The sequence below is a fragment of the Pollicipes pollicipes genome, unplaced genomic scaffold (assembly GCF_011947565.3).
Source record: "Pollicipes pollicipes isolate AB1234 unplaced genomic scaffold, Ppol_2.1 Scaffold_7261;HRSCAF=8764_pilon_pilon_pilon, whole genome shotgun sequence".
NCBI classification, from domain to species: Eukaryota; Metazoa; Arthropoda; class Thecostraca; order Pollicipedomorpha; family Pollicipedidae; genus Pollicipes; species Pollicipes pollicipes.
In genome coordinates, this window is record NW_023597054.1 from 1,245,474 (window position 1) to 1,270,844 (window position 25,371).

The following is a 25,371-nucleotide window of genomic DNA, read 5'->3' on the forward strand; positions in this document are numbered from 1 at the left end:
CGAGAGAGAATCCCCCCTCCCCCGCCCCAAACGGCTGATCGCAAGACTTCCAAAACAAATAAAATTGGCGTTTGTGATATTTTTCTGCCTTCATATGTGAGCTTAGAGTGAATACACACGATGACGTCACGAATAAGCTTTTGCCGCAACTTATTTGATTTAGAATGAACTGACCTATGCTCACCAAAAGACTGGCATATGCGATTTTTCTTCTGTCTTCATATGTGATGTTCACCGATCGTTTGAGAAACATTTCGCATCTCTGTCCAGAGCATGTTCGGAACTTTCCACAGATCTTGTAGTGCACAAATGAAGGACGTATGGACGCGATGGCCGTGCGGCACCCAGCTCCGCGCTATCACCGGAGCGTGCCATCATCGGAGCGTACCATCACAGGAGCATGCCATCATCGGAGCGTACCATCACAGGAGCGTGCCATCACCGGAGCGTACCATCACTGGAGCACGCCATCACCAGAGCGTGCCAGCGACGACGGCGTCGAGCGACAGCTGCCCGGCCGGGCCGGCGGCGGGCGGCGGTGGCCGTCGCCGGCGCGCCGGCGCGTGCGTCACTGCCGCCCGTCCTGCCGTCCGTGTCACCACCTCTCGAGAGCCGTCCTGTCGCGCCCAGCTGACCCAGAGGGTGCTCGCCCTCGCCGGCGTGTCGTCGTCGCCGCACTCCACCGCTAGGCGGCCGGTCGACAGCGCCAAGTGCCCGGGACCACGCCCGGGAGAAAACGTGGCGCGCGCCATCCAGCACCGCGCTTCCAACACACGGCGAGCAGAGCGTGCAATGAGAACGTTACGATGCCAGCCGAAAGCCTGCACAACTCCAAGCTCCGCGGAGGCGCCGAAAGGACGGGCCGAAGAGCTCGGTCCACCGCGCCTCCGATCACAGAGTGACAGCATTCGCCAAAAAGCGCACATGCGCTGGGTCTGTGCATCTCAGCGTTCCACGATGGAAAAATAACTCGCCAAGTACGTAACACAACGCTAAACTTTCAAATATGCTTGAAAGAAGCTTTTGAACGCATGGCCACCGGTGGAGTGAAGGCATTCCATGCCATTTCCAGAAACAACTAAAAAACTGTTCCAGATGGGTCCACCAACTTTTCAACGCACGCCAAACATCAGCTGGACACGCTTCAGCAGAATGTTGATGCTGCTGCTATGTCGGGCCAGTGAGACATGACAAAAGCTAAGGTTTACATGGCTGGCTGCGCTTCTACAAGCAGCCAAGCAGCTAATTTATCCGACACAACTAACGGATCATGCGCTAATGCTCCAATGCGCACCTCCAGACGGTCGTGGGTTATCATCTATCCCCAGACAGTACCTGAATATCTCTTACGCGGGTCACACACGGGTTTCGTCGTATGATAGAGCGGAGGCGGGCAAACACCTCCGTGGCTTTTGACAAACACGCCACGTCTCTGGCATCACGTGGAAAAACCGCCTTAAAACAGGTTGATTCTTTCCCAACTGTTTCCTCGTGCTAGATCCCCTAAAGTATTTCTGGTCACATGTTGACGCCTGCAATGGAATGTTTATGAGGCAAAACGGATTAATCAGAATTTGTGCTATCAGCGGCATGGAAGAGTGAGGAGTGGCTATGACTGATTTTCAGGCCGTTGTCGGCCGACCCCGTCAACAAATGAGCAGCTGCCTCCGCCGGACTTCTGCCAAAGTTGGTCGGCCGAGCGGCGGGCCCAGTGGCCAAGAACGCGAGTCGTCGAGCCCAGTTGCTCAGCTGAGGGAGCAGCCTGCCTCCGGCGCTCCCGGCGTCGCTCCGCCCCTCCCGGGAGTTCCCGGCGCTCCGGAAAACACTGCCGTCAGGCCGAACTCGACCGCCTCTTCAACCGACCCACCCGGGCGGTCGGCTCCCGTCGGCACCGGCGCGACGCAGCCGGAGGCAAAACACGCCTATCGCCTTCAATCAGACCGATCACGGCACGCCATCGGCCGCAAACTTAGGACCCGGACAGCCGAGCCGCGCTCGCAAAGCTGACACAGGAACGCCGACCAACTGGCACCAACTCAAACGGCGTCCGTGCGCGGCGCCGGTGGACCGACGGCGGTCCGGCGAGGCGGCGGCGGCTCAAAGCGAGGCCCCGCCGCATTACCGGATGAGCGTCGTCACCGTAAACTAAAGCGGCGGCGAGAGGAGACGCCGCTGATGCGCCGGAGCCGAGCCGTCTGAGCCGGAGGGCGCCGCAGGCGGGCCGCACCACGCCGCCGCGGCCCGCTTGCCGCCAATACACGGCCGGCCCGTGACGGACGGCGCCGGGCCACGAGCGCGGCCGAGCGGCAGCAGCCACTCCGCGGCAGAGGTGGGCGACGGCCGACCGGGCGGCGGCGTCGGGACACAAGTACACAGCGGCACGGACACAGGCGAGACAGCAGTATGGACAGAGAAGTTGATGTTGTCTCGCTCGCCAGCCAGCCAGTCAGCCAGCCACATAAACACACGCTGCAGAGATAGATACGGGACAGCATCATTAACACAGAAGAGGATGACACCGGCACAGACGAGACAGCAGCATTTGACACAGAGGGTACGGAAGCACTGACACATACACCAAAACCGACACAGACACAGACGGGACCGAGATACCGGCACCCATTACATAGCAGCACCGACACACCGGCCTCGGCCGAACAGCGACAAAGACACAGACGGGACCGAGATACCGGTACCCATCACACAGCAGCACCGACACACCGGCCTCGGCCGAACAGCGACAAAGACACAGACGGGACCGAGATACCGGTACCCATCACACAGCAGCACCGACACACCGGCCTCGACCGAACAGCGACAAAGACACACACGGGACCGAGATACCGGTATACGTATGCACGCACACACACACGCACGCACGCGCGCGCGCCACACACACGCACACACACACACACACATACACACACCAACCTATTCACGCCATTCTGTTTTGTTGGGACATGTGTGCTGGACCTTGTTTGTGGGTACACCACCAAAACGGGCCTATAATTAGTACAGTTTAACCCTGAAACGCCCCATTAGAACTGATTAAGGCCTAATTCGGGCTTAGCCCGCAAATATACCACAATCTAAACAGCGTGTATTGAAACAACAGAGATTTAGAGATGGTGTGAAAAATTTGGCCTATGGGTACATTACTCATGCCCATATTTGGCACGTCCCCACATACCATGCCATTTACATTGTGTGTGTACACCAGTGAGACAGCCGTCCATAAGGGAAGATCGGGGAATCGAAATCACCGTAAAGCAGCTGTCGTGTGGCAGCAGAAGCCAATGACAAACAGATCCCACAGCACTGACTGATAAGCGAATGAACTTCCGGAAGCCCGAACAACAAAAACTGAACGTCAATGTTCGTCTGGCAGCAGACACAGCGTTTGAGAGTGTTTTCCTCACCAATTATATGCTTATCTGAGAACACGCAACATGTTGCGACGTGATAACATGTTGCCGGCAGGCGGGCGAGCCGACACAGCCGGCCTGCCGATACAGCCGGCCTGGTCACGCTACAGCACGGCCCGGCTGCTCCAGTGAGCAGAGCCGACTGTCCGTTGGTGCACCGACAGCCACGCTCTGGACGGGCTCCTCTCTGGGACGTCACGGGATGACCGTAAAGTGGCCCACAGATCGCTGGCCCGTCTGTCATTCGATCGCGGTCGCTGTCGGGAGCCGCTGTCGCCGACGCCGGGCAGTGCCTGGCCGCCCTCTGCGGAGGCCTCGGGGCGCGCCGGGCGGGCGGAGCGCGCCGGCCATGAGCGCGCGTCCGCAGGTCCGGTCGCTCACCTTCTCGTATGTGTTGTTGTAGTACACGACGTAGTTGATGATGCCCCCCCTGGAGTGCACGGGCCGCTCCCAGCTGAGGACGGCCGTTGTGGCGCCCTTCTCCACCACGTCCAGGCCGTTCAGCTGGCTGGGCACTGCGGCGGTGAGCGCGTCTGGTCAGCCGCGCCGCACACGCCGCCCACGCCCGACCCCGCGACCGACACAGCGGCCAGCACTGGGCCAGGTGGTCGCCATGGTCACCCACACAGCGGACCAGCCCGTCCACGGCGGCCCACTCGGAAGCAGCGTCAGCCCCACAGACGTGTGGCATGTCAGACAACTCACAACTGCCCATTGTCTGAAGTCGCACCGGCCGACGCCCGCCCTCTCCGCCTGGCAGCGGGCCACAGGTTCGCCAGGTGACGAGGTGCCATGTCAGCGCTCCACCCGGCCGGTGTCACGGCCCCCTCCCGGGGCGGCAGACGCCAGCCATTACACCCGTACACACGCCATTGTCGCGGCCGTAACCAGCAACAAGGGCCTGATCCCCGGCGACTCTGTCGGCGCCGCCGCCGCCGGCCAGCCCCGCCGCCGCCGCCGGCGGACCCAGGTGTGGAAGTAGCCGGCAGTCGGACCAGCCTTCGCAGCCAGTGGAGACCCGGAGCTAAGCTTAACACGCACTGCCAAATGAGGCTATTAAGTGACGAAGAGGTTTCTGTCAACTTTAATTGACACAGTTCAGGAAGATCCAAGAGGTACTCAATCTCATATTTCATGTAATCAAATATGGCTTCTTCTGGAGCACTGGTTCCGCTCAGACAGCCGGCCGAGCTTCAGCTTTCGTTAGCTCGCTGAAAGTCATCAGCGACTATAAAAAATCGACGCCGAAGATCCAGACTTTGAAATACCCTGCGGGCCTTTCCGACAGATTTGGACAATCGTAAAAGCATGTAGAACTGTGGAAGGCTCGAGGCAAAAGGGCATCGCCGTAATTTGACACATGCGCGTTTTCCACGGGTCCAATGCTTCTCGCCGTGCCATTTTCCCTCGTCGATACAACGCACAACCTGACACAATGCCGACAACACGCACCACACATCTGAGCTTCAATATCGCGACTGGTGATCTGCTGCCACACATGAAGCACCGGCCACGAGTCCACAGCACCCGGCCAGCCCTGTCCTGCCCTCGTGATGGGTGATCTGTTGTCACACACGGAGCACCGGCCACGAGTCCACAGCACCCGGCCAGCCCTGTCCTGCCCTCGTGATGGGTGATCTGTTGTCACACACGGAGCACCGGCCACGAGTCCACAGCACCCGGCCAGCCCTACCGTGCCCTCGTAATTGGTGATCTGTTGTCACACACGGAGCACCGGCCACGAGTCCACAGCACCCGGCCAGCCCTGTCCTGTCCGCACGCAGGCCCGCACGCAGGCCTGCACGACAGGCTGGAGGGAGAGAGCCCACAGACGGCCTTGGAGCCGACAGCGGCCGGTGCATCACTTACCGCCCTGTTGCGTCTTGGCGCGTACCGGCACCGAAATGGGCCCGGGCCCGGCCAGCGTCTCGGCCTGTACACGGAGCGTGTAGATCTCGTGCGGGACCAGGCCGGAGAGGGTGATGAGTGTGCCGCCGCCGGCGTACACCACCTCCGACTCCCACTGCTTCAGCGGCAGGTCGGGCGTCATCGTGAAGTAGACCTTGTAGCTGGTGATCTGCACGGCAGTTGGCAGCGTCATGACACCGCACCCATGATGATGCAGGAGCAGGAGCGACCACGCAGATCGCTATCCCAAATTCGAACAACACATCACGATAACAGCGCTGACACGGGTCAGCTGACAGCGCTCCCTGCTCACTCGCTGGGAACGGCGGCTTGCAGGCAGAGAGGAGCAAAGCCAGGGAAGGCCTACGTCTCACCAGAGCACGGGACTCGCCCTTTTCGTCTCCGCCGTCCCGGAAGCCTCGGTATCTTGGAGAGCCGAGAGGCACTGGGGACGGGGACAGCGCACGGCATAGAGCACCCGGAACGGCACACTGTAGGCGGCTCAGCCGGCAGCCGGTGGCCAGCCGGTGGCCAGCCGGTGGCCAGCCGGCGACCAGCCGGTGACCAGCTGGTAGCCAGCCGGTGACCAGCCGGTGGCCAGCCGGTGACCAGCAGGTGACCAGCCGGTGACCAGCCGGTGACCAGCCGGTGGCCTGCCGGTGGCCAGCCGGTGGCCTGCCGGTAGCCAGCCGGTAGCCAGCCGGTGGCCTGCCGGTAGCCAGCCGGTGGCCAGCCGGTGACCAGCCTGTGGCCAGCCGGTGACCAGTCGGTGGCGCCTGCGCGGCCGCGGCCGCCGGCCTCTCACCTGGACGACAGGCTGGTCGGGGCTGTCCCACATGACAACCAGCGTGCTGGAGCCCAGCGGCCGCACGTGCACGTTCTTGGGCGCCGAGCCGGGCTCTACAACAGGCGGACAGACGCACCCATCACACACCGAGCCTAAGCGGACGACGACGACCCAGCGGCGGATCACGCGCGTCACAGCTGACGGCAGCTCGCCGAGCCGAGCCAGACTGCCGCTGGGACTCCTAGTCTGCCGCGCACGCAGGCAGGCACAGTCACCGGGCGGCGCCAAGGCCGGCCGGCGGGCCCGTCTTGACCGCCGCCAGGTGCGCCCGTCACGCCGGCCAGTCGGCGCCGCCGCCATTTCAAGCACGCCGTCCGGAAACCGGACAGCAGCGGCGCACACGTGTCCTTTCAGGCGGGCGCGTGCCCGGCCTGCCGTCCGCTGGCCGCCTCACGGGACGGCGGCTCCGGTCACCGGCCAAGTAGCCGGCCACGGCACCGAGAGCCGCAGCTGGCCACGGCACCGAGGGCCGCAGCTGGCCACGGCACCGAGAGCCGCGGCTGGCCACGGCACCGAGAGCCTCAGCTGGCCACGGCACTGAGAGCCGCAGCCGGCCACGGCACCGAGAGCCGCAGCTGGCCACGGCACCGAGAGCCGCAGCTGGCCACGGCACCGAGAGCCGCAGCTGGCCACGGCACTGAGAGCTGCAGCTGGCCACGGCACTGAGAGCTGCAGCTGGCCACGGCTCCGAGAGCCGCAGACGGCCACGGCACCGAGAGCCGCAGACGGCCACGGCGCAGGCTCGGATTACACGCGCCTCACGAGGGTTCGAAGCTTCGGTATGATACTGCCCATCGCCTAAACACCCGCCGTTAAAACAGCACAGCGGGTTCACTTTCAACGGCGCAACAGGTTCGCTTCGTGGTGCGCCCTGAGAAACCGCTATCACACGGCGCTGTTCGCTTCCAAGTCACGGCGGCAACGGAAGCTAAAACAAACAAACGCGCGCTATCCAAAATCACAGCTACGCTCCCACAGGTGTGCGATAATGTTGCACGCTTCCAGCACAGACAAACGCCGGCAACGGCGCTCTTTCGTCCGTTTCAAATTCATGCAGTCCATAGATACCAGGAAAGCAGCGTGAATAAAAGCGGCTGACAAACAGTACAGATGTTAAGTGCGCAGCAACACAAGTGCGGACATTACACGCAATCGACACAGAAACGATGCTTCGAAGTGTGGGAAACGCATTTCAGTGAAAAACCCGACCAGCACTCAATAATTCGTCGGCAGCGCCGAGTGGACCAGACAGAGCAAAGAAAACAGAAACCGAAGACCTGAGAAAACACAAATCAACTTACGGGAGCCTCTGAAGGTTACCGGTGTGACGCGGAAGAGAAGGCAATGACATTAGAGCCTGATCGGCGGCCGGTGCCGATCAAAGCCAGACGCGTTTGCGTGGCGCGCATGAGTAACACATCAGGTGGCAGGGCGGCGGCGGGTCACAGGTACACTGCTCTCGCTCTCTCGCTCTCTCGCTCTCGGGGGACAGTGGGGAGGGAACACGCTCCCGGCCGCGCCGCCGCCAGCCCGCCGACCGCAAATAAGGCGACGCGCCGCGGCTCGCGCTGACAGTGGCCGCCTGCTGATGCCACGCGCCGGTGGCCGTAATCGGCCCCCGACTAAGCCACGCCTGGCGGCCGGCCGGGTCGGCGGTGTCGTCTCCAGCCGGGCGCGCTCCGGCCGCCCAGCCGCCATCCAGACGCGACACCTCGCCGGTTGCACACATGCGTCCATAAACAACCCGACACATTACAGCGTTTTCAAACACCGCTGAGTCTCTGTCACAAATCCGCCACCCTGAAACCTAGGGCTACGAGTCATGATTCCGAGGAACAGGTTAATGGACGCCCTGACGAGACGACGGCGGTCCAGCCTGTCCATAATGAGGTCACGGAAACGGGTCCACCAAGGCACCACCGGTACCCACTAACACGCGTTTCCGAGCAGCTCGTCGACTCTGTGGCCGCTCCAACAGGTGTGTGGGCCAGCCCAGGTGCCCCTTCCCCTCCCCCTCCCTCGCTTCCAACACCCGACGGACGGGCGGCACGTGCAGTGTTAGCTGTTCCCGACTCGAATGTCGTAAACCAGGCGGCCGTCGTCGGTGTCGAGACTCTCCCCGCCCACCGGCGTGAGCGGTCCGGAGGCGCGTCAAGCCAGCCATCCCACACGCGCCCTCACGGCTACACGTCCCACCTGCCTCCTTCCCCTCCCTTCCTCCGGCAGGCCGCAGGGAGCGGCGGACGTTCCCAGCAGCGCAGCGCCGGCCGGCGCCGACCGTCCACCGCCGGGGTTGACGGCGCGCGTGCGCCGTACTCGGCCGGCCGACGGAGCCCGCCCGAGGCTCACCTGTCAGGCCCGTGGTGACCTGGACGGGCGCGCTGGGCCGGCCGCGGCCCAAGTTGTTGACAGCGATCACGCGGAACTCGTACTCGGTGAACGGCGCCAGGTTGGGCACCGCGTAGTGGAGCGATATCACGCCGTTGATCTCCTGCGGCCGAGACACCGGCGTCATCAACGGAAGCGGCGCGCGGGCGCCACACACCGGCGCCATGTCGCCATGGCGCAGTATGGGCGCAGACACTCTGGACGTCACCACCGGCGCCATGTCGAGCGTGTTGAGCGCACACAAATACTGACATTACCAAGCTGGGAACTGTCAGTCGCGTCAAAGGAGTCAAACCCACTCATGTCAGTGCTCGGGAATTTTGCAAACGCTCCTTAACGAATAGCTGCAAGCAGATGTTGTCACTTTATGAACTGTTTACCGTGGAGAACGCACCACTACGACAAGCACCTTGCATCTAAGTGCCAGCCCATGTGCGGAGAAAATAAAACGCTTTTGTTGTATGATAAATGCACGCTTAATACACTGGATAACGTCACTAGCAGCCGGTGGTTTACGAACGCCAAACGCGATGCCTGTGCCAGTCGGCATGAACAACACGCTGACCGCCCGCCGACTGACTGAACGTGCGGCACAGCCCGGCCTCATGCCCCGCCCCGTCCGCGCGCCGGCCTCACCTGCTGCCGATTGGACAAGCGCCACAGCCGCTCCGCCCCGTCCGGGCGCCGGCCTCACCTGCTGCACACCGTACTTTTGGCTGTACTGGATGACGTAGTACTTGATGGTCTCCTGGTCCAGGTCATACGACCACGAGAGGCGCACCGCCTCTGAGGTCACGTCCAACACGCGCAGGTTTGTCGGCGGCCGCGGCAGCCCTGCGGGCCACATTCAGGCGACGTCACCGACACTGGTCACAGCGGGGCCGTCTGGTCCGCGCTCACACATCGCCTCGGCGTAGCGCTCGCCGCCGGCCAGCGCGGCGCGGCACCCGCGGCCCTCCTATCTTCGCCTGCCTGCAGCGCGTCACGCGTCGCACGCCTGCGAGACCGCGCCCGAACTTGAGGCGATTTCTGGGTCTCAGTGATCGGCGGTCTCTCTGGTTCGTACCTCACGTCCCGCCATGAGGAGATCATGCAACGTCAAATGAAGGGTGCTGCGGCGACCCTCTCCTGAATTCCTCGTCACACTCCAGCGGCTCCTCAGCGCCCCTCGCGGCTCCTGGTGTACCCATCTCCTGGCTCATGCGATACGCTCCTGAGCTCCAATGGTGTCCTCCGGTTTCTATGGCACCCATCTCCCAGTTTCTCCGGTATCCGCCCTCCACCTGCTGCTGCTGCGCCCTTCTCTCGGTTCCTGTGGTACCCATCCCCGGCTCGTGCCGTGCCCGTGCTCCTGCGACGCCCCTCCCCCTGCCAGGCTCCTGGGCCCGTCAGCGAGTCGGCCTGACCCAGCCCGGGGGCAGGTGTCAGCGCCGGCCGTCGGCGAGGTCTTGCCGTGCTGTCAGCGGGGCTCTGGGGGGCGTCTCGGCGGATTTACGCCCGATGAGTTCACTGCCGCCAGCCGGCGCGTGGCGGCCAGGGAATCCTGTCAGCCCAGCCCGGCAGCGGCACGCTGCCGGGCTGGGCTGCGTGACCGCTCAGGTCCAGCGCGGCGGACACGACAGCAAACGTGCACAGTGCGGGACCGTTGATCAGCGAAAGCAAGGCGACCGAAAGCCAGCACAGCAGCAGGCAACCGGCGCAAACGTCACAGCGTGGATGGAGCGGCCCGTTACGCACAAAACATCCCATAACGGACCCCGTTGCAGAAGAGGAGAAGTCTAGTTGGGGCTGCCGGGCGTCCAGTGCGGTAAAACAGCCACGGCCGGCCTCATATAGCCGCACGAAGGTCGTGAGCACAGTCGCACCTGTCCGTCAGGAGCTAAAGCCCCGGGGCGTGAGCGGCTATCCAGATACTCCGACATACACGCCGTAGCTTGGACAACTGTGCTGCGCGCAATGGTCGGAAAATGAAGGGCAATAAATAGTACATCTACCTAGACAGTTATGGTGGAAGACCGTAGCAGGCCATTTCACAGTTATTTCCCTTCCGAGGCACGAACATCAACGTGCTCGGTTATGCAGCTTTACACGAGAGCAATACTATGGGTCTCAGTCGTAATTGAAGGGTTAGATGAAAAATAAAGGTGTATTGATAAGCAGCATTAATATTATACACACGTAATATTGATACTGTTATCACTACACCTCCTTTAGGCATGGTTCAACGAGGAAGAAGACCCAAAAAACTATTTCATGCATGAGAAATGTTGCTCACAGCTGCACTGAACAACCAAATATTTTATATACAAGTATGTTTCATTGTCCTGTACTTTTGCTCATTCATGTATATTTGCTGAAATTTTGATGACTTACAACGGTTTGGAACTTCATATTTACGACAGGTGTTGTTCTTCTATCTAATATGGGATGTTTTATCATCTCTTCTGTCGGCTGCTGCGGTAAAACCGTTACAAATAGGCAGCATAACAATGCCTTCGTATATTTGATCATGAGCAAGATGGTCAAGCCGCTACCCTACCCAGCCGTTATTCCAACCGGCCACCACCAGGAAATGTGCCGCATCTGGACAGGAGTCGCGCGACGAAATGTGACGTTCGCGTCGTGCGGCAGCAGCACCGACAGCGCGCTACTTAGACCGTATGGAGCGGGGCGGGCAGGCGACGGGCGCCGGTGCAGCGACCTCTCCGGCGAGGTGAGAGTGGCGCGCGCCGCCGGCAGCGGACGTCACGCCCCTCCTCAGCCGGTGCGGAGAGTCGGCCGGCGCTCGTCTCGGGCGGGCGTGACAGGATGCCGGCAGAGCGGCGGCGCCGGCAGCCGGACCGGGGGCCGAGCCGGCGCCGTCGCATCTCTGCGTCCGTGTCGACTGAGGCCGCGACACCGACCGCAGCTGGGTCATACAGCCGCCGCCCGGGCACCGGGCGGCCGCGGTGTCAGCCGGCCGGTCTGTAGACGAATTAGTCTGTACTGTAGTCAGCCGGCCGGAGCGGCCACGTGCGACGGCATGCTCCCGCGGACCAGTGACGTTCGAGGCCCCGCACCGGGCGCGCGGCACTCGCCACCCACCAACGCTAAGGCGAATTATTCCCTTGGGGTGCGGGACAATGCAAAGTTAGTTGCCGGCGACGCACCTGGTGTCCGGTCCGCCCAGTCGGCGAGCGCTCCAAGACGACAGTTTGTACCCCCGATTTGAACTCCGCCGCCCTCAGACTACCATAGCGGCCAGCGGCGAAAAGAGCCGCGTATCGTAGGACTACGTCACCAGTGGACACTCTGGGCACCCCGCGTCCGGTCGCAGCGGTGCTCAAGTCCGTTCTCGGAATCGGACGGGCCCTGCCGGGCACCCGTTTGGCCCGTCTGATGGCACATGCATGGTGTCGGGCTAGGTTACGGTCAGCTATTGGCCCGGCCGGCGCGATGACGTCGCAGCACTCTGCATGCCACGGCGCTCTACGGCAGAACGACCGACTGCCACGCAGCTCGTGTCACGGACACGCTGCAACGCCATGTGCACGTCTGCATGCCAATTACACCCCGCCCACATGCACCCGGCACCATGGAGCTCAAAATTACTGATGGAGGTGGGCACGGACGGGCACGCACCACCCGCTTGACGACAGACGCTTAGACTAGTTACCGTTTGAGCCTCTGTCAAGCGCGCTCCGACTAAAAATACGACGAGCACTGTCGGCGCGGACGGCATGGAGGGGCTTCAGCTCGCCTGCCACCGGCCCATCGGCCAGCGCGTACACGACACGGCCGTGGCACGAGGTGCGCGCGCGCGCGGACCACGCCGGCCGGCCGGGCCGTGTCGTGTTTGGACCCGGTGCGTTAGGCGACCAGGCGTGCGCGCAGGTGCAGGGGCGTGCAGGGGCGTGCGGGGGCGTGAGAGGGGCGGGGCGGTGGTCACAGCGGCGGCGCGCCATCGACAAACGCCGTGGCAACGTCACCGTCATTGGCCGCCGACGCCGGTCCATGCCTGCCACGGGGTGCGTGACGCCGCGACATTTGCACCGGACACGGGTCGATGGCACTGGCAGAGGTCACACCGGCACCAAAACACGCGCCCACCGTCCACCCAGGCGCCCGAGGCGCACCTGGGCGCGGAGGGAAGGGGGGAGGGGAGGTGTTCCTCTAACGGTCTTCAGGGCTTTCGGCCCAGCACGCCTGTCACCTCGGCACCATTAATACTACATTGGCACAGACGGGGATCGCATTATCCTGCCGCCATTTGTATTAATTATGGCGACTCTCTGAGCAGATTAATCGGCTAGTTCGTTATCGTTACGTTTGCAGGCACCAGCATGCGCCGGATATGGCCGTCTCTTGCGCTGCCGATACGTGTCGGATGTGGGAAGCGAGACATCGGCCTCGGGGATGGTGACTCAAATCGTGAGCGTGACAACAAATACAGCCAGGCCGACACCAGACGCAGCTAAGCCGGCACCAGACACAAAAGAACAGCCGACCGACCCATCAGCAATCGCCATCTCACATGGACATCGAGGCAGCGCCTGGTCAGAGTTTCAATGCCGACGTAGAACAATACGGCTCACATGGGGGCAGTCGTCTGCCAATGTAAAGCAGCTGAAATTTATCTGCAATTAGACCTGACACAACGGACAATTGTTCCTGGACACCTAACATGTCGGTAAGCAGCATGAGCAGCGACACGGTCACTGCGTGTGTAACGAAATGAAAATATAGCGCCTACCCGAGATCTTCATGCGGGAGCCGACGTCAGCGCTCGGGCAAGAGCAGGGAGGCACTCTGTGCAGCCGCGTTGCCGAGGCAACTGGCAGGGCCGGCCAATCAGCGGGCGTCACCAGCCGCTAATCAGTCACGTGATAGGCAGGACGCCGTGCATTGCCATGCCTTCCAGCGCCGCCTCTCTCCACGCAGAACATCAGCAGCGCACCGTGCTGACCTGCCAGCACTTACCGCGCCTGGCGAGATGGCGGGCAGGCCAGTTATTATCACATATCTCAGAGGCTTCCCACGTCGTTAGATCTGCAGAAACGTCCTCACCCGATTCCGCATGGTCTGAGCACGGAATGAATCATGACCGTCACCGGCTCTGGTCGTTCCCTCAACAACTTGCGTCAGCAGCGCGCTAAGCCTTTCATCTCGTTGCATTTGACACTTCGCGCGGTTCGTCCGGCTTCCATGAAAAGAGAAAGAGCGCGGCACACATCGCCAGAACGATAGCGAGACCGCCCGACAGCGGTGACCCACGCCAGTACTCGGCACTCTGTTCCGCGGAACTCTGTGCCACAGGTCAGGTCAAGTCACGTCGGAGAGCCCTCGGAGAGTGACCGAGGTGTCTGGTGAGGTACCGCAGCGGGCCAGCCACGACGCCCTCCTCCGGCGCTGCCGCTGACAAAAGCGTCGTCAGCGCCGGCTGGCGGACGCCGCGGAGTCGCGCCAAACGAAACCGAGCTTGCCCCGCGCCGCCCACCCGTCAACAGTGCTAGAATTCAGTGGCCGACCATTTTTGCCGGGGAGAAATGGCTGGAGCATTTTAGCGGCGCTGTGCCCCAGCGGCACTGCCAGCGGGTGTGACACAGTCGACGAAGACTGAGTGTGACAGACAGCGCGGCCGAGCCCGCGGAGCCGGCCGAAAAGCGGCACCACACTGCCCACTGTCGCTTGTTGGAGTACGCAGCCGACACTATCCCTTTGGACTCTGGCGGGATGGGCGTGCTCTGCCATGGAGGCGAAGCCAAGGCCAGCATTATGCCGCCCAGGTTGTCGCGACACCGCCGAGCGCTCACCACGCATGAACTGTAGCGACGGAGTGAATGTGCAAGGTGTCGGAAGTGCTGCAACGTACGAGGCACAGCTTCCTTGACTGGAGACGCGGCTCGTAGCAAGTCACACTTGGCGGCGGTCACTTGATACATCTCTTCGAATCCGTCCATAGAAATGGTCGCAGCTGAACACGGCACCCGGCTCAGCGGCCCTGACCAGCTCGTTTCAGTACAAACAGAAAAAGGCGCTCACAGGCAGGACTAACAATGGGGCCCCGCACAACTGACCAGCTTGTCAAAGTACGGCCGAGCCGGCCTGTCCGCAAACGGCTGTCCCGTGGCGTGACTGCCCTGGTAAACAGCGCCGACGAACGCCAATAAAATACGACCGTGGAGCCGGACCGGCCAAATATAATGACCCGCCACGGATGTCGGAGCAATTTTCCAAAAAAAAAAAAAACACGCTGCGGATGGTTTCTAGCGGCCGCCGGCACTCGAAGGCCGCGTCCGGCCCGCTGAGCACGGGACCGAGCTGGCGGCCGTGTTGGCCGCAGGATGGCTGCGAGCGCGCGCTCGGCCAGGTAGTTCAGCTCAAGGCAGAAGTCAAATGCGCCAGACATTGAAGCCCTGCCCGCAGCCCAGGAGGCAGCGAGTGCTGGGCGTCAGCGAGCGAGGCCGGCCCCGTTGAGCAGGCGTACAGCTATCCGAGCGCGCACCTACGGTGCTACCCGGCACCACTCCCAGTCTGAGGCTGGTTGGGGGAGACGTCCAGACGTCAGCCTGCGTGAGTCGGACGTCAGTGCCCAGGGCGCGAGCCGGGCGGCACAGACGTGGCAGCCTGCCGCCTGTCAGGGTCCGACTGCTGCCGTATGTCCAGAGCTCCGACTGGTCCGTCAGCCAGCATGCCGGCCGACCGGCACCGACACAGTCGCGTGGTCACTGACAATCAATATACGCTGTCGTACCACCGTCGCCACTTTTTACAGGCCCCGGCGTGCTTCCGCTCGCGACTTATTTATAATTAGCCCACTTCTGCGAGAGGTGGTGCGACTCTGACTCGTGTCGGCGGCAGCGGGTTGGCCTGTGAAAAGCGCAGAGCGGGCCACGGGCCGGGCCCATCCGTCTCCCACCCGTTTTCCGCCTGTTAGCGGGCGAGAAGCGGCCGGCCCAGACGGCCGCCCATGTCACCAGTCAGGGCGTCACAGGACACCCGCCAAACAGCGGAGATCTGCTGATGAGACGAACTGCTTCCGTCCGCCCCCGGCCCCTACCAGCTTCCGCTGGTAGGGGGGCGGGGCTCCCGCTGGGAGAGAGGCCCAAGGAGTCAGCTCCCGCCACGGCATCACGAGAGGACGGAGTTCCACTGCTGAGGTTGGCCGTCCTCCCCCCCCCCCCTCCTCCATCACCCACCCTTGGCCCCCTCCCACCGGTGGGAACGTAGGCTCCCGGCTCGGGAACTACCGCCGACCACTGCTGCTCAGCCGTGATGTGGGGTTCCTCCAGCCTGCTAGATCCGACCCCGCACCCACGACATGCGGACGATCCCAGTCATCCTGCTACTCTTGCCGGGCGTCTGCTGTCTGTCCGCTGACGAGCACCCCGTGCATGGTAGTCTTCTGATGAGGCCCACTCTTCTGGACGGCTCTTGGCATGCCGACGGAGGGGCTTACGTTGGCTAACTTGTTTACAAAAACTGAGATGGTCGGCGGGGAAACACACCATGGCCGGAACTCCCGGAAGCAGAGCGAGGCGCCTGAATGGTCAGACATCAATGAGAAGCAAACGAAAGCAACAACAGGAAATACAAACGGGATGCAGCTCAGGCATGGAACGGGAACCAGTCGGCCAGTGCGGCGCAAGATAGGCACCGCGACAGGAAGGAACAGCAACAGCATGACTTGAACTGCATACATCATCCATCACATTCCAACCACATATTTCACCCTGTTCCCCTGGGCGTGGCAGACTGGTTGGCAATCTACCCGAGCCCTCCCCCTGCCTCTTCCGCCCCTCCATCCCACTAGTATTACCTGACGCAGTCTTGACCTCTGCAGCCACCTAGTGCAAACACTGGCACTGTCGCTGGCGGCGCGACCTCGCAAAAATACCCTTCCAGCACCGGGCGCGGGTGGACATCCCACTGGCTCGGTGATGTCATCTCTCGGCCGGGCGCGGCGCCGCCGGCCGGCCACTGACGCTCACCTTGCACGTTGACCTGCGTCATGCTGGCCACCGAGCCGAGCTCGTTAGTGGCCACGCACGTGTAGTTGTTGGACTGACGCACGTTGCTGAGCACGAGGACCGAGCGGCCGATCGGGGCCGGCTCCTGCGGCCTCAGCTCGATGCCCGGCTCCTGGTGCAGCGGACATCCCCACGTCAGCGACGGCAGGGCGGCGCGGCCAGCGCCGCGCGGCGCACTCAGTATAGTGTGATGCATAACAGCGGCCAGCGAACAGTGCCAGGCCACCGCAGCCCGTCGCTGGCTGCTTCCACCCTACGCTGCATCGGTGGCGGCCCCCCGGGCCAGTTCGATGGTCTCAGTCTGCCCCGCCCCGGCCCACCCGCCTGATCCGGCCGACGCGATCGTCGCCAGCCGCCCTCTGGTGCGTCGGCGTCGGCCAGTCTCCGGGCGGTGCCGGTGGCCAGAAGCCCGGCCCGCGTCCGCACTGCCCGGACCCGGCGGGAGGGGGCGAACGATCGGTCGGCACTTACCTTGTGCCACCGGATGTGGGGCACGGGCGAGCCGACGGCCACGCAGGTAAGGTTCAGGTCCTCGCCGGGCAGCACTTTGTACACCGCGTCCGGCAGTATGGTGAACGTCGGCTCCGCGCGGCGCACTGGCGGCGCGGAAACACAGGTCAGTGGAGGACAACGGGCACAACCGAAGGCAGCTGTGCGGACACACCGGTCACAGCGACATGGCAGGCCAGGCAGGACCGTGCCCCACGGACGGAGAGCGGTCACAGGGACACGGCAGGGCAAAGGAAAACGGAAATGAGCATCGGGGGAGAGCCGGCGAATAGCTGGCGACTTATCCATGTGCCCCACATTGGTGACGGCTAGCTGTGCCCGAGAAATATTTGTAATCAAACCATCAAGTGGCAAGTTGGCGCGTCGCAAAACAAAAACGCGCCCAGCACGACGCGTCGACACCAGCTCAGCGCGTGTACTGCGCGAACGGAAACCCACTTGACACCCGATCACCACGGCCGCGACCCACACCAGGCCGCTCGCCGGCCTTCCATCAGTGGGCCCGGTGACCGAGCAGCCTTCCATCAGCGGGCCCGGTGACCGAGCCGGCCTTCCATCAGCGGGCCCGGTGACCGAGTCGGCCTTCCATCAGTGGGCCCGGTGACCGAGCCGGCCTTCCATCAGTGGGCCCGGTGACCGAGCCGGCCTTCCATCAGTGGGCCCGGTGACCGAGCCGGCCTTCCATCAGTGGGCCCGGTGACCGAGCCGGCCTTCCATCAGCGGGCCCGGTGACCGAGCCGGCCTTCCATCAGCGGGCCCGGTGACCGAGTCGGCCTTCCATCAGCGGGCCCGGTGACCGAGCCGGCCTTCCATCAGCGGGCCCGGTGACCGAGTCGGCACTCGGCCGCTGCGGCCGTGACAAATACGCCCCGAAAGGTAGGCACCACACCTGGCCGGGGTGGCTCACCGAGCCCGGCATGCGCTCGCTAAACTTGCAGCGCATTATCCCGCCCGGCGGCGGCGCGCGGCCAGTTGACGCGCCACCCTTGGCCATTTATGTTCCAGTGGATCCGGAGCGAGCGGAGCAGCGAGGTGCCAGCCACCGGCCTGAGGAGGGCGCGCCGACGGGCGGGGACTCACAGCGCGCCGAAGCCGTCCGGTTCGGAGACGCGACGCGCCGTCCCACGGTGTGCCCCACACACCGCCCACCCGCACACGGTGCAAACGGTATGCGCTGCCACGGTGCATGCGCTGCCATTGCTGCGGTGGTGGCGCCACATTCCGAACATGTCCTCATAAGACGTTATGAGATGGCCGCGGCCGGCCAGACGACTAAAGAGGGCCGGTGCTGCGCGGCCGGACAGCACCCCCTCCCCTCGCTTCCCCCTACCCCCACCCCTCCCCTCCCTTCCTCAGGCGTCCAGACAACCGGATGTGGGGTCATGCCCCAGATGTCCGGGAAGTACCCACAGGGCAAATGACATCCAGAACTGTAGGACGACCCTCCCTCGATAATAAGAAGAAGGTCAACTGTAAGACGACCCTATATAATAAGGAGAAGGTCATCCCGAGACAGATAATAAGGAGAAGGTCACCCCGAGATAGATAATAAGGAGGTCATCCCGAGATATATAAGGAGAAGGTCATCCCGAGATAGATAATAAGGAGAAGGTCATCCCGAGATAAATAAGGAGAACGTCATCTCGAGATAGATAATAGGGAGAAGATCACCCCGAGTTAGATAATGAGGAGGTCATCACGAGATAGATAATAAGGGGGTCATCCCGAGATAGATAAGGAGAAGGTCATCCCGAGATAGATAATAAGAAGAAGATCACCCCGAGATAGATAATGAGGAGGTCATCCCGAGATAGATAATAAGGGGTTCGTCCCGAGATAGATAAGGAGAAGGTCATCCCGAGATAGATAATATGGAAAAGGTCATCCCGAGGTAGGTAATCTGGAAAAGGTCATCCCGAGATAGATAATATAGAGAAGGTCATCCCGAGATAGACAATAATGAGAGGTATATCCCGAGAGACAGACAGACGTGCCAAACTGATTTATCTCAGCCCGACTGTGGGACACGGCCGAGAAACGCATACACGCACAAGACGCGCACACGGTGGGTCATCAGTGACGCCCATCCGTCATACATCCGTGTAAGAGCGACACTCATGCGTCGCTGCACATCCGTGTTCACCACTGATGTAGACGATGGCGTCGTTCGAGTAGACGGTGCCCTCGCCGTTCTCGGCGGCGCAGCGGTACTTGCCCTCGTCAGACGTCACCGAGTCCTTGATGACCATGTCGCCTGGAAGAGGCGGCGCACATGAGCAGGGCCAATCGCTGCCCTCTGGCGCCGAGCCGGCACACCCTGCTTGAAGAAGAGGGGGACGGGTTGGCGTGCGGAGCTTGCAACAGTGCCGCAACACAACATTTCAAAGTAGATAACATTGTTGTTGTATGACCAAAAGTTGTACAAAAGGTAGATGTCAAAAAGCACAAGTACTTATTTTGATACAAAACCAGAACAACTATCCAACGGCTAACCAAAGACCCTGCTTAGCTTAACACCCCCACCGTGATTTGGTAGCGACCCTCTGTAGATTGGTAGAAAGAATTGCATACTTTAATCTAATGACCCTTTCGCGCGTTTTCATGCCGCATTCAGCTCGGGTTTCTTGGTGGAAAATACGCCTTCTCTCCAAAGCTACCGGAGACTTGCGGAGCCGTGGATTTCCGCGTGCCCAGGGGAGTGTTTAGGATGGTGTTTGATGTCAGTGTTATACCCATTGTACAATCTTCATCGTCATAGTTTCAAATGGAAATTTAACGAATGTAACGTTAAAAAGGAAATAGAGCTTATTTTCTGCCACCAATATTTGATCAATTTACGTTATATGGATCTGTGTATGTAAGTATGTCATCATGCATTTTCATTTAATTTTTCTTGTGTTCCAACAATTTTGGCGTGCCATTCAAAAACCTTAAATCGTAACGCATACGAGATGCTCTCTGTTTTCTCCGCTCCCCCTGGCTATCCACTCCGTCAGGCGAGGCTATTGCTGTTGATTGTTGTGTGTCAGAACACGGGAGTGTCGTTGGTGGGCGGTGGCTGGGTTAAACGTGTGCTGGTGAGCGGCAGTGGACCTGGGCACTGAGTGCATTGAAAGCAAAGGTCGTGGCCGATATGATGAAAATATCCGGCTGAAACACGCGAGCAGTGTAGCTCGGCTACTTACGGCGCGTGCGGCACGCGACTCTGTCGAAGTTTCGGGAGCGGCTCTTTTCCATTTCACGTTGCAAATACGGGCCAGGCCTCCGGCTGGTCGGCCGCCCCGCCGGAGGCCTGCTGCGCCTGGAGCTGGCCGGCCGCCGGGCTCTACAAACACCGGCTGGCTGGCTGTGCTCCTGTTGCGAGTCCCTTACAAAGGACGACTGCCCGACCGAGCCTAGTGTCCGACCGCCGGACTCAGTGGACTGGACTGCTGATACCGTTTGCGACTGACGCGCACCCGACCGTATCACGTGTGGCGCGTGGTGCGCATGGACTCGCCTGTTGCCTCACATGCCACTCGTTTCTGTTCTTGGGGTCTCGGGTTTTTTTCAGAAAAATCAAAAGCCTGTTGGTATTTGACCGATTTAACACCAGATGATCATGCTAAAACGGCGCTGCTCCATTTAGCCCAATACCACAAGCACGCCAACATGTCAGCATACGATGACGGAGGCTCCGTCAGGGTCATCAGCATGATGCTGGAATAATTAGAAGCATTTTTACTGCGGATTTCAATCTATTGCGTGGGCTGGAAAATTTATGCCACGTTGGCAGGCACCAAGTACAACATCAACAAACAAAATAGACAGATTACCACAACAGCTAGCTATTTTGCCCGTTTGCGCGGCATTCCGTTTTGTCATCATCAATGTGGCCAGGCCGCCAATTACTCCGTCAAACCATAAAGTCAGGTTTATCTGCAATAAAATGATCTTTCAATTACGACTATGAAATGTGGCCAGGATAATGGCGCCTCGATGACGTCATGCACTGCGCAAGTCGTTGGAGCTGGGCTCAGTACCAAATGCCGACTGCCATGCTACATGCAACTGTTTCCAACGGATGCGCACTGCAAAAGCGTACCACTTCATGTACGGAACTCCATGCAAACTGTTCCCTGCTGTTTTATCAGCAGACGCCATTGTGCAATAACTAATGACACATTTGAGGTCAGTGAAACACAAAAATACGCAAACCTTTAGGGAGCTTTTTCGGTGCTATGACCCATATCAGTGGTAGCGCGTTGGCAAGACATAAGAAGCGACAAATTTTTATGTACGCAATCACAGGCGCAGTACTAAGAAAAACGACATATGCAAAAGCATAGCTCTCGCTCTGCACTGCTGCAAGATGGGTTGCCTTTGGCAAAACGAATCCCCGTTAACACGCGCTCGGGTGGGGATGGGGGTCAAATTGACCTCTCCCTCCGAAGGTTTTTCCAGAATGGTTTCCAAACGGCGCGGCGTAGCCGCGCCAAATATTGCAGAGCTGTAAAAAATTGAATAGCGAATCGTTTGCCATCAAAAATTTAGATGTCACAACTTGCTTACAATAATAAACTTGGGCAACACAACGGTTGAATGAGCAGATTACACTGACCCCAGGTCAGGTATGAAGGTCACACCAAGGTCAAAACCAACCTGTTTTGTTACCCTAGGGCTTGCTGTATGAGATAGTTTCTGGTGCTCTTTTCGAATATATTGATAGCAGGAACCGCATTATACATCTCCCATGGACTTCTTAGAGGTCAGAATAGGTCACTGACCTAACATGACACGGGTCAACATTTTGTTTTAGGAACATACTGCCTAGCGTAATATTTGTCGCTTAGTCAAATGCAAAACTCAAAACAATCTGGTATTATTTTTGTTACCCTGACCTTCAAAAGATCAAACAAGGTCACTGACCTTGAATGAGTATGTGGCCTTTTGCAGAGAAACGGTTATCTAGACTCTGGGGCACTTTGGAGACCAACCTGGAACTTGATCTTGTTTGACCATTTGGACCCGAAGATCATGACCTAGGAACCTGAAACCTCGACCTAAGTGAGCTCACGTATAGGTCAATACACCCTATAAATTTGGTGTTCCTAGCTTTCTTTGTTTCCGAGCTCTCAGGGAGGGGGGGGGGGTCAAATTGACCTCCCACCCGCGCGAAGGGTATCTAGCCGGCCACCCGGGCGCGTGTTAACCGACGGCTCATCTAAACATTGAATCTGACACGCTTTCTGCATACGCAGAATAGAAAAAAGCAAAAGGTTCTTTTGGAACTACGACACCAGACCAAAAATATTTGACCCAGCATCCGCAATGAAGCTATCCAGCTCTCCGCCGGAACGAGGAAGACATAACGGCCTGAAACATCCGCAGTGAAGCCACCCAGCTCTCCGCCGAAACAAAGATAGACGTAACGGCCTGAAACATCCGCAGTGAGGCTACCCAGCTCTCCGCCGGAACAAAGGTAGACGTAACGGCCTGAAACATCCGCAGTGAGGCTACCCAGCTCTCGGCCGAGACAAAGGTAGACATAACGGCCTGAAACATCCGCAGTGAGGCTACCCAACTCTCAGCCGGAACAAAGGTAGACATAACGGCCTGAAACATCCGCAGTGAGGCTACCCAGCTCTCAGCCGGAACAAAGGTAGACATAACGGCCTGAAACATCCGCAGTGAGGCTACCCAGCTCTCAGCCGGAACAAAGGTAGACGTAACGGCCTGAAACATCCGCAGTGAGGCTACCCAGCTCTCAGCCGGAACAAAGGTAGACGTAACGGCCTGAAACATCCGCAGTGAGGCTACCCAGCTCTCAGCCGGAACAAAGGTAGACATAACGGCCTGAAACATCCTCAGTGAGGCTACCCAGCTCTCAGCCGGAACAAAGGTAGACATAACGGCCTGGTGCTAACCTTTTACTGCCAGCTCGCATGCCAAAGTTGGGAAGCTCAAGCCAAGGTATCCACGAACTTAACGTCCCATGCAACCCAATCAGCATTCAAAAGAGCCTGTCAGGGGCGATGCCATACATTTCGGGCTGGAACACTGGCACGAGTTACGGCGGCTCGCTTGAATGGCCATATTGATGGCACCACTTAACCACAACGACAAGAGGATAGCCACCTGTTCGACTCGTAATTGTATGTGGTTGGTGAGTAATATTGACGGTCCGAATCTGCTTTTTATTCGCCGAAACGACACCGGCTTTCAGGCTTTCTGAGCTGGTGACAGGCGAACGGCAGTGCCCATCTTCCTCAGCAGAGGATCTGATCTCACTTCGGAGCGGCCAGACCTGTTGTCTGGCCAACTGCTCCGTCTTGCCAATGTGCCGCGTCCGGCCCTCTCGGAGGGGCACGCCGTCTCTCGGCGACGACAGCCAGGGGCTGACAGGGCGGCGCCCCTCCCCCCCCCCCTCCCCCGGTGCCCGCACCTGGCAGCCGCCGCCCATAGTTCGTATCCGTTATGACGGCGAGTCGCCGACAAGTATAAGGCGCGCGGCCTATTGATCCCGCCGGCCACACTGGTGCAGCCGGCTGGGACCGCGTCACCGCCGGCCGGAGGCGCCTGCGCCCCCCCCCCCCCCCTCCCATCCCGTCACGGCAGCGGCCGAGGTGCCTGCGACCGCGCAGCACGTGTGACACCGGTTCACAGTCACCCCCTCCGCCCTCGCCGCTGAGGCAGGCCGGAGCGAACACAAGTTGAGTGGGCCGCGTGGCCGTCGGCCCGGCGTCGCCGCCGCCAGCACAGTCCGCGTGCTGTCTGTCCCCGCGCTCTGGGGTATGTGTGTGTGTGTGTGTGTGTGTGTGTGTGTGTGTGTGTGTGTGTGTGTGTGTGTGTGTGTGTGTGGTGTGTGTGTGTGTGCGTGCGTGCGTGCGTGCGTGCGTGCGTGCGTGCGTGCGTGCGTGCGTGCGTGCGTGCGTGCGTGCGTGCGTGCGTGCGTGCGTGCGTGCGTGCGTGCGTGTGTGTCTGTACACGTATGTACATCGGACATTTGGTGTGAACGCTGCCCGCATGCGGCCCGACCGGGCGTGCGCAGCCGCAACATACACATCGCGCGTTGAGGGGCCATTCACCAAATCATCACAGCCATTAACAGAATAACTGTCAAAGCATTAGTACGTGAAGCATGGATTCGCATTATTGCAGCCAACCATGCAACCAAAACCTGTCACGGCCATTCACAAGCTGGCGGGTTGTCTCGTTACGGGAGAAGTTAATTTATGGAAGCACTATACCTAAATAGGGATTAAAGCCCCCACAACCTATATCCCCGCGCCGATCAATATTCGGAAATAGTGGACCGCGCATCAAGCGGTACCCAGCGCGAGTGCCATGGATGGCGTCATGGGCCGGCCAGAAGTGCATTCCAGGATGCCGATCGGCTGAACGCCTGCAGCCAGGCTCGGTACACGACATTCCGCTGTTGGTGGAGACAGCCAAGATCGGTCGCCCGGCCGCCGGCGGCAGCGAACTCACCTCTGTTGGGCCGGTCGCGGAGCACGAAGCGGCCGCTGGACATGTTGACAGGCACGCTGTTCATGAACCAGCGCACGGTCGGCTCCGGGTCGCCGGTGGCCCTGCAGTTGACGACAAAGTCGTGACCCTTCTCCACCAGCTGCGGCGTCGGATGCTGGATGATGCGCGGAAAGCCGGGCGGACGATGCGCGGCTGGAGGAGCGGGGCCGCGCGGTCAGACGCGCCGCCGCTGCGAGTGTCACGCGGCCGGCCGGGGCGTCGGCGTTGGCACCGACGCGGACACCGATCCTGGTGCCGACACTCGTGCCGACACCGACAATGGTGTTGAGACTAACGTCCCGACAACGACACCGACGATGACATCGGCGCTGTCACCACCGCCGACACCGATGCTGACCTCTGCGTTGACACGACATGGCCGGACACCGCTGCGGGCCGGGCTTCGCCTCGCAACGCCAGCTTCAGCACGTTAAAAAAACACCCACCCACACCCACGCACGCGCGCACGCACGCACGCACGCACGCACGCACGCACGCACGAACACATACACACACGCACACACACACATACACACACACGCACACGCACACACACACGCACGCACGCACGCACGCACGCACGCACGCACGCACGCACGCACGCACGCACGCACACACACACACACACACACACACACACACATATACACACAGGTCAAGAGACACGTGCAAACGTGTGCTCACGAACGGGCACTCAAGGGATGTAAACGGGTATTCGCCACCAATGTGCCTCCATGTCAGAGCCACACCTCAAAAAGTTTTGCGCTGAACCGCT

At 60.5% G+C, this 25,371-nt stretch overlaps 1 protein-coding gene across 1 annotated transcript in view; it reads right to left on the bottom strand.

Annotated features, from left to right (window-relative positions):
- LOC119112373 (tyrosine-protein phosphatase Lar-like) overlaps window positions 1-25,371 on the bottom strand; it is a 65,520-nt gene that overhangs the window by 24,111 nt on the left and 16,038 nt on the right. The window contains 10 exon segments of the mRNA XM_037236533.1: window positions 185-295; window positions 3,807-3,940; window positions 5,295-5,502; window positions 6,139-6,233; window positions 8,530-8,671; window positions 9,263-9,402; window positions 16,539-16,689; window positions 17,049-17,173; window positions 19,231-19,341; window positions 24,558-24,749. Coding sequence (XP_037092428.1) covers window positions 185-295; window positions 3,807-3,940; window positions 5,295-5,502; window positions 6,139-6,233; window positions 8,530-8,671; window positions 9,263-9,402; window positions 16,539-16,689; window positions 17,049-17,173; window positions 19,231-19,341; window positions 24,558-24,749 — 1,409 coding nt within the window.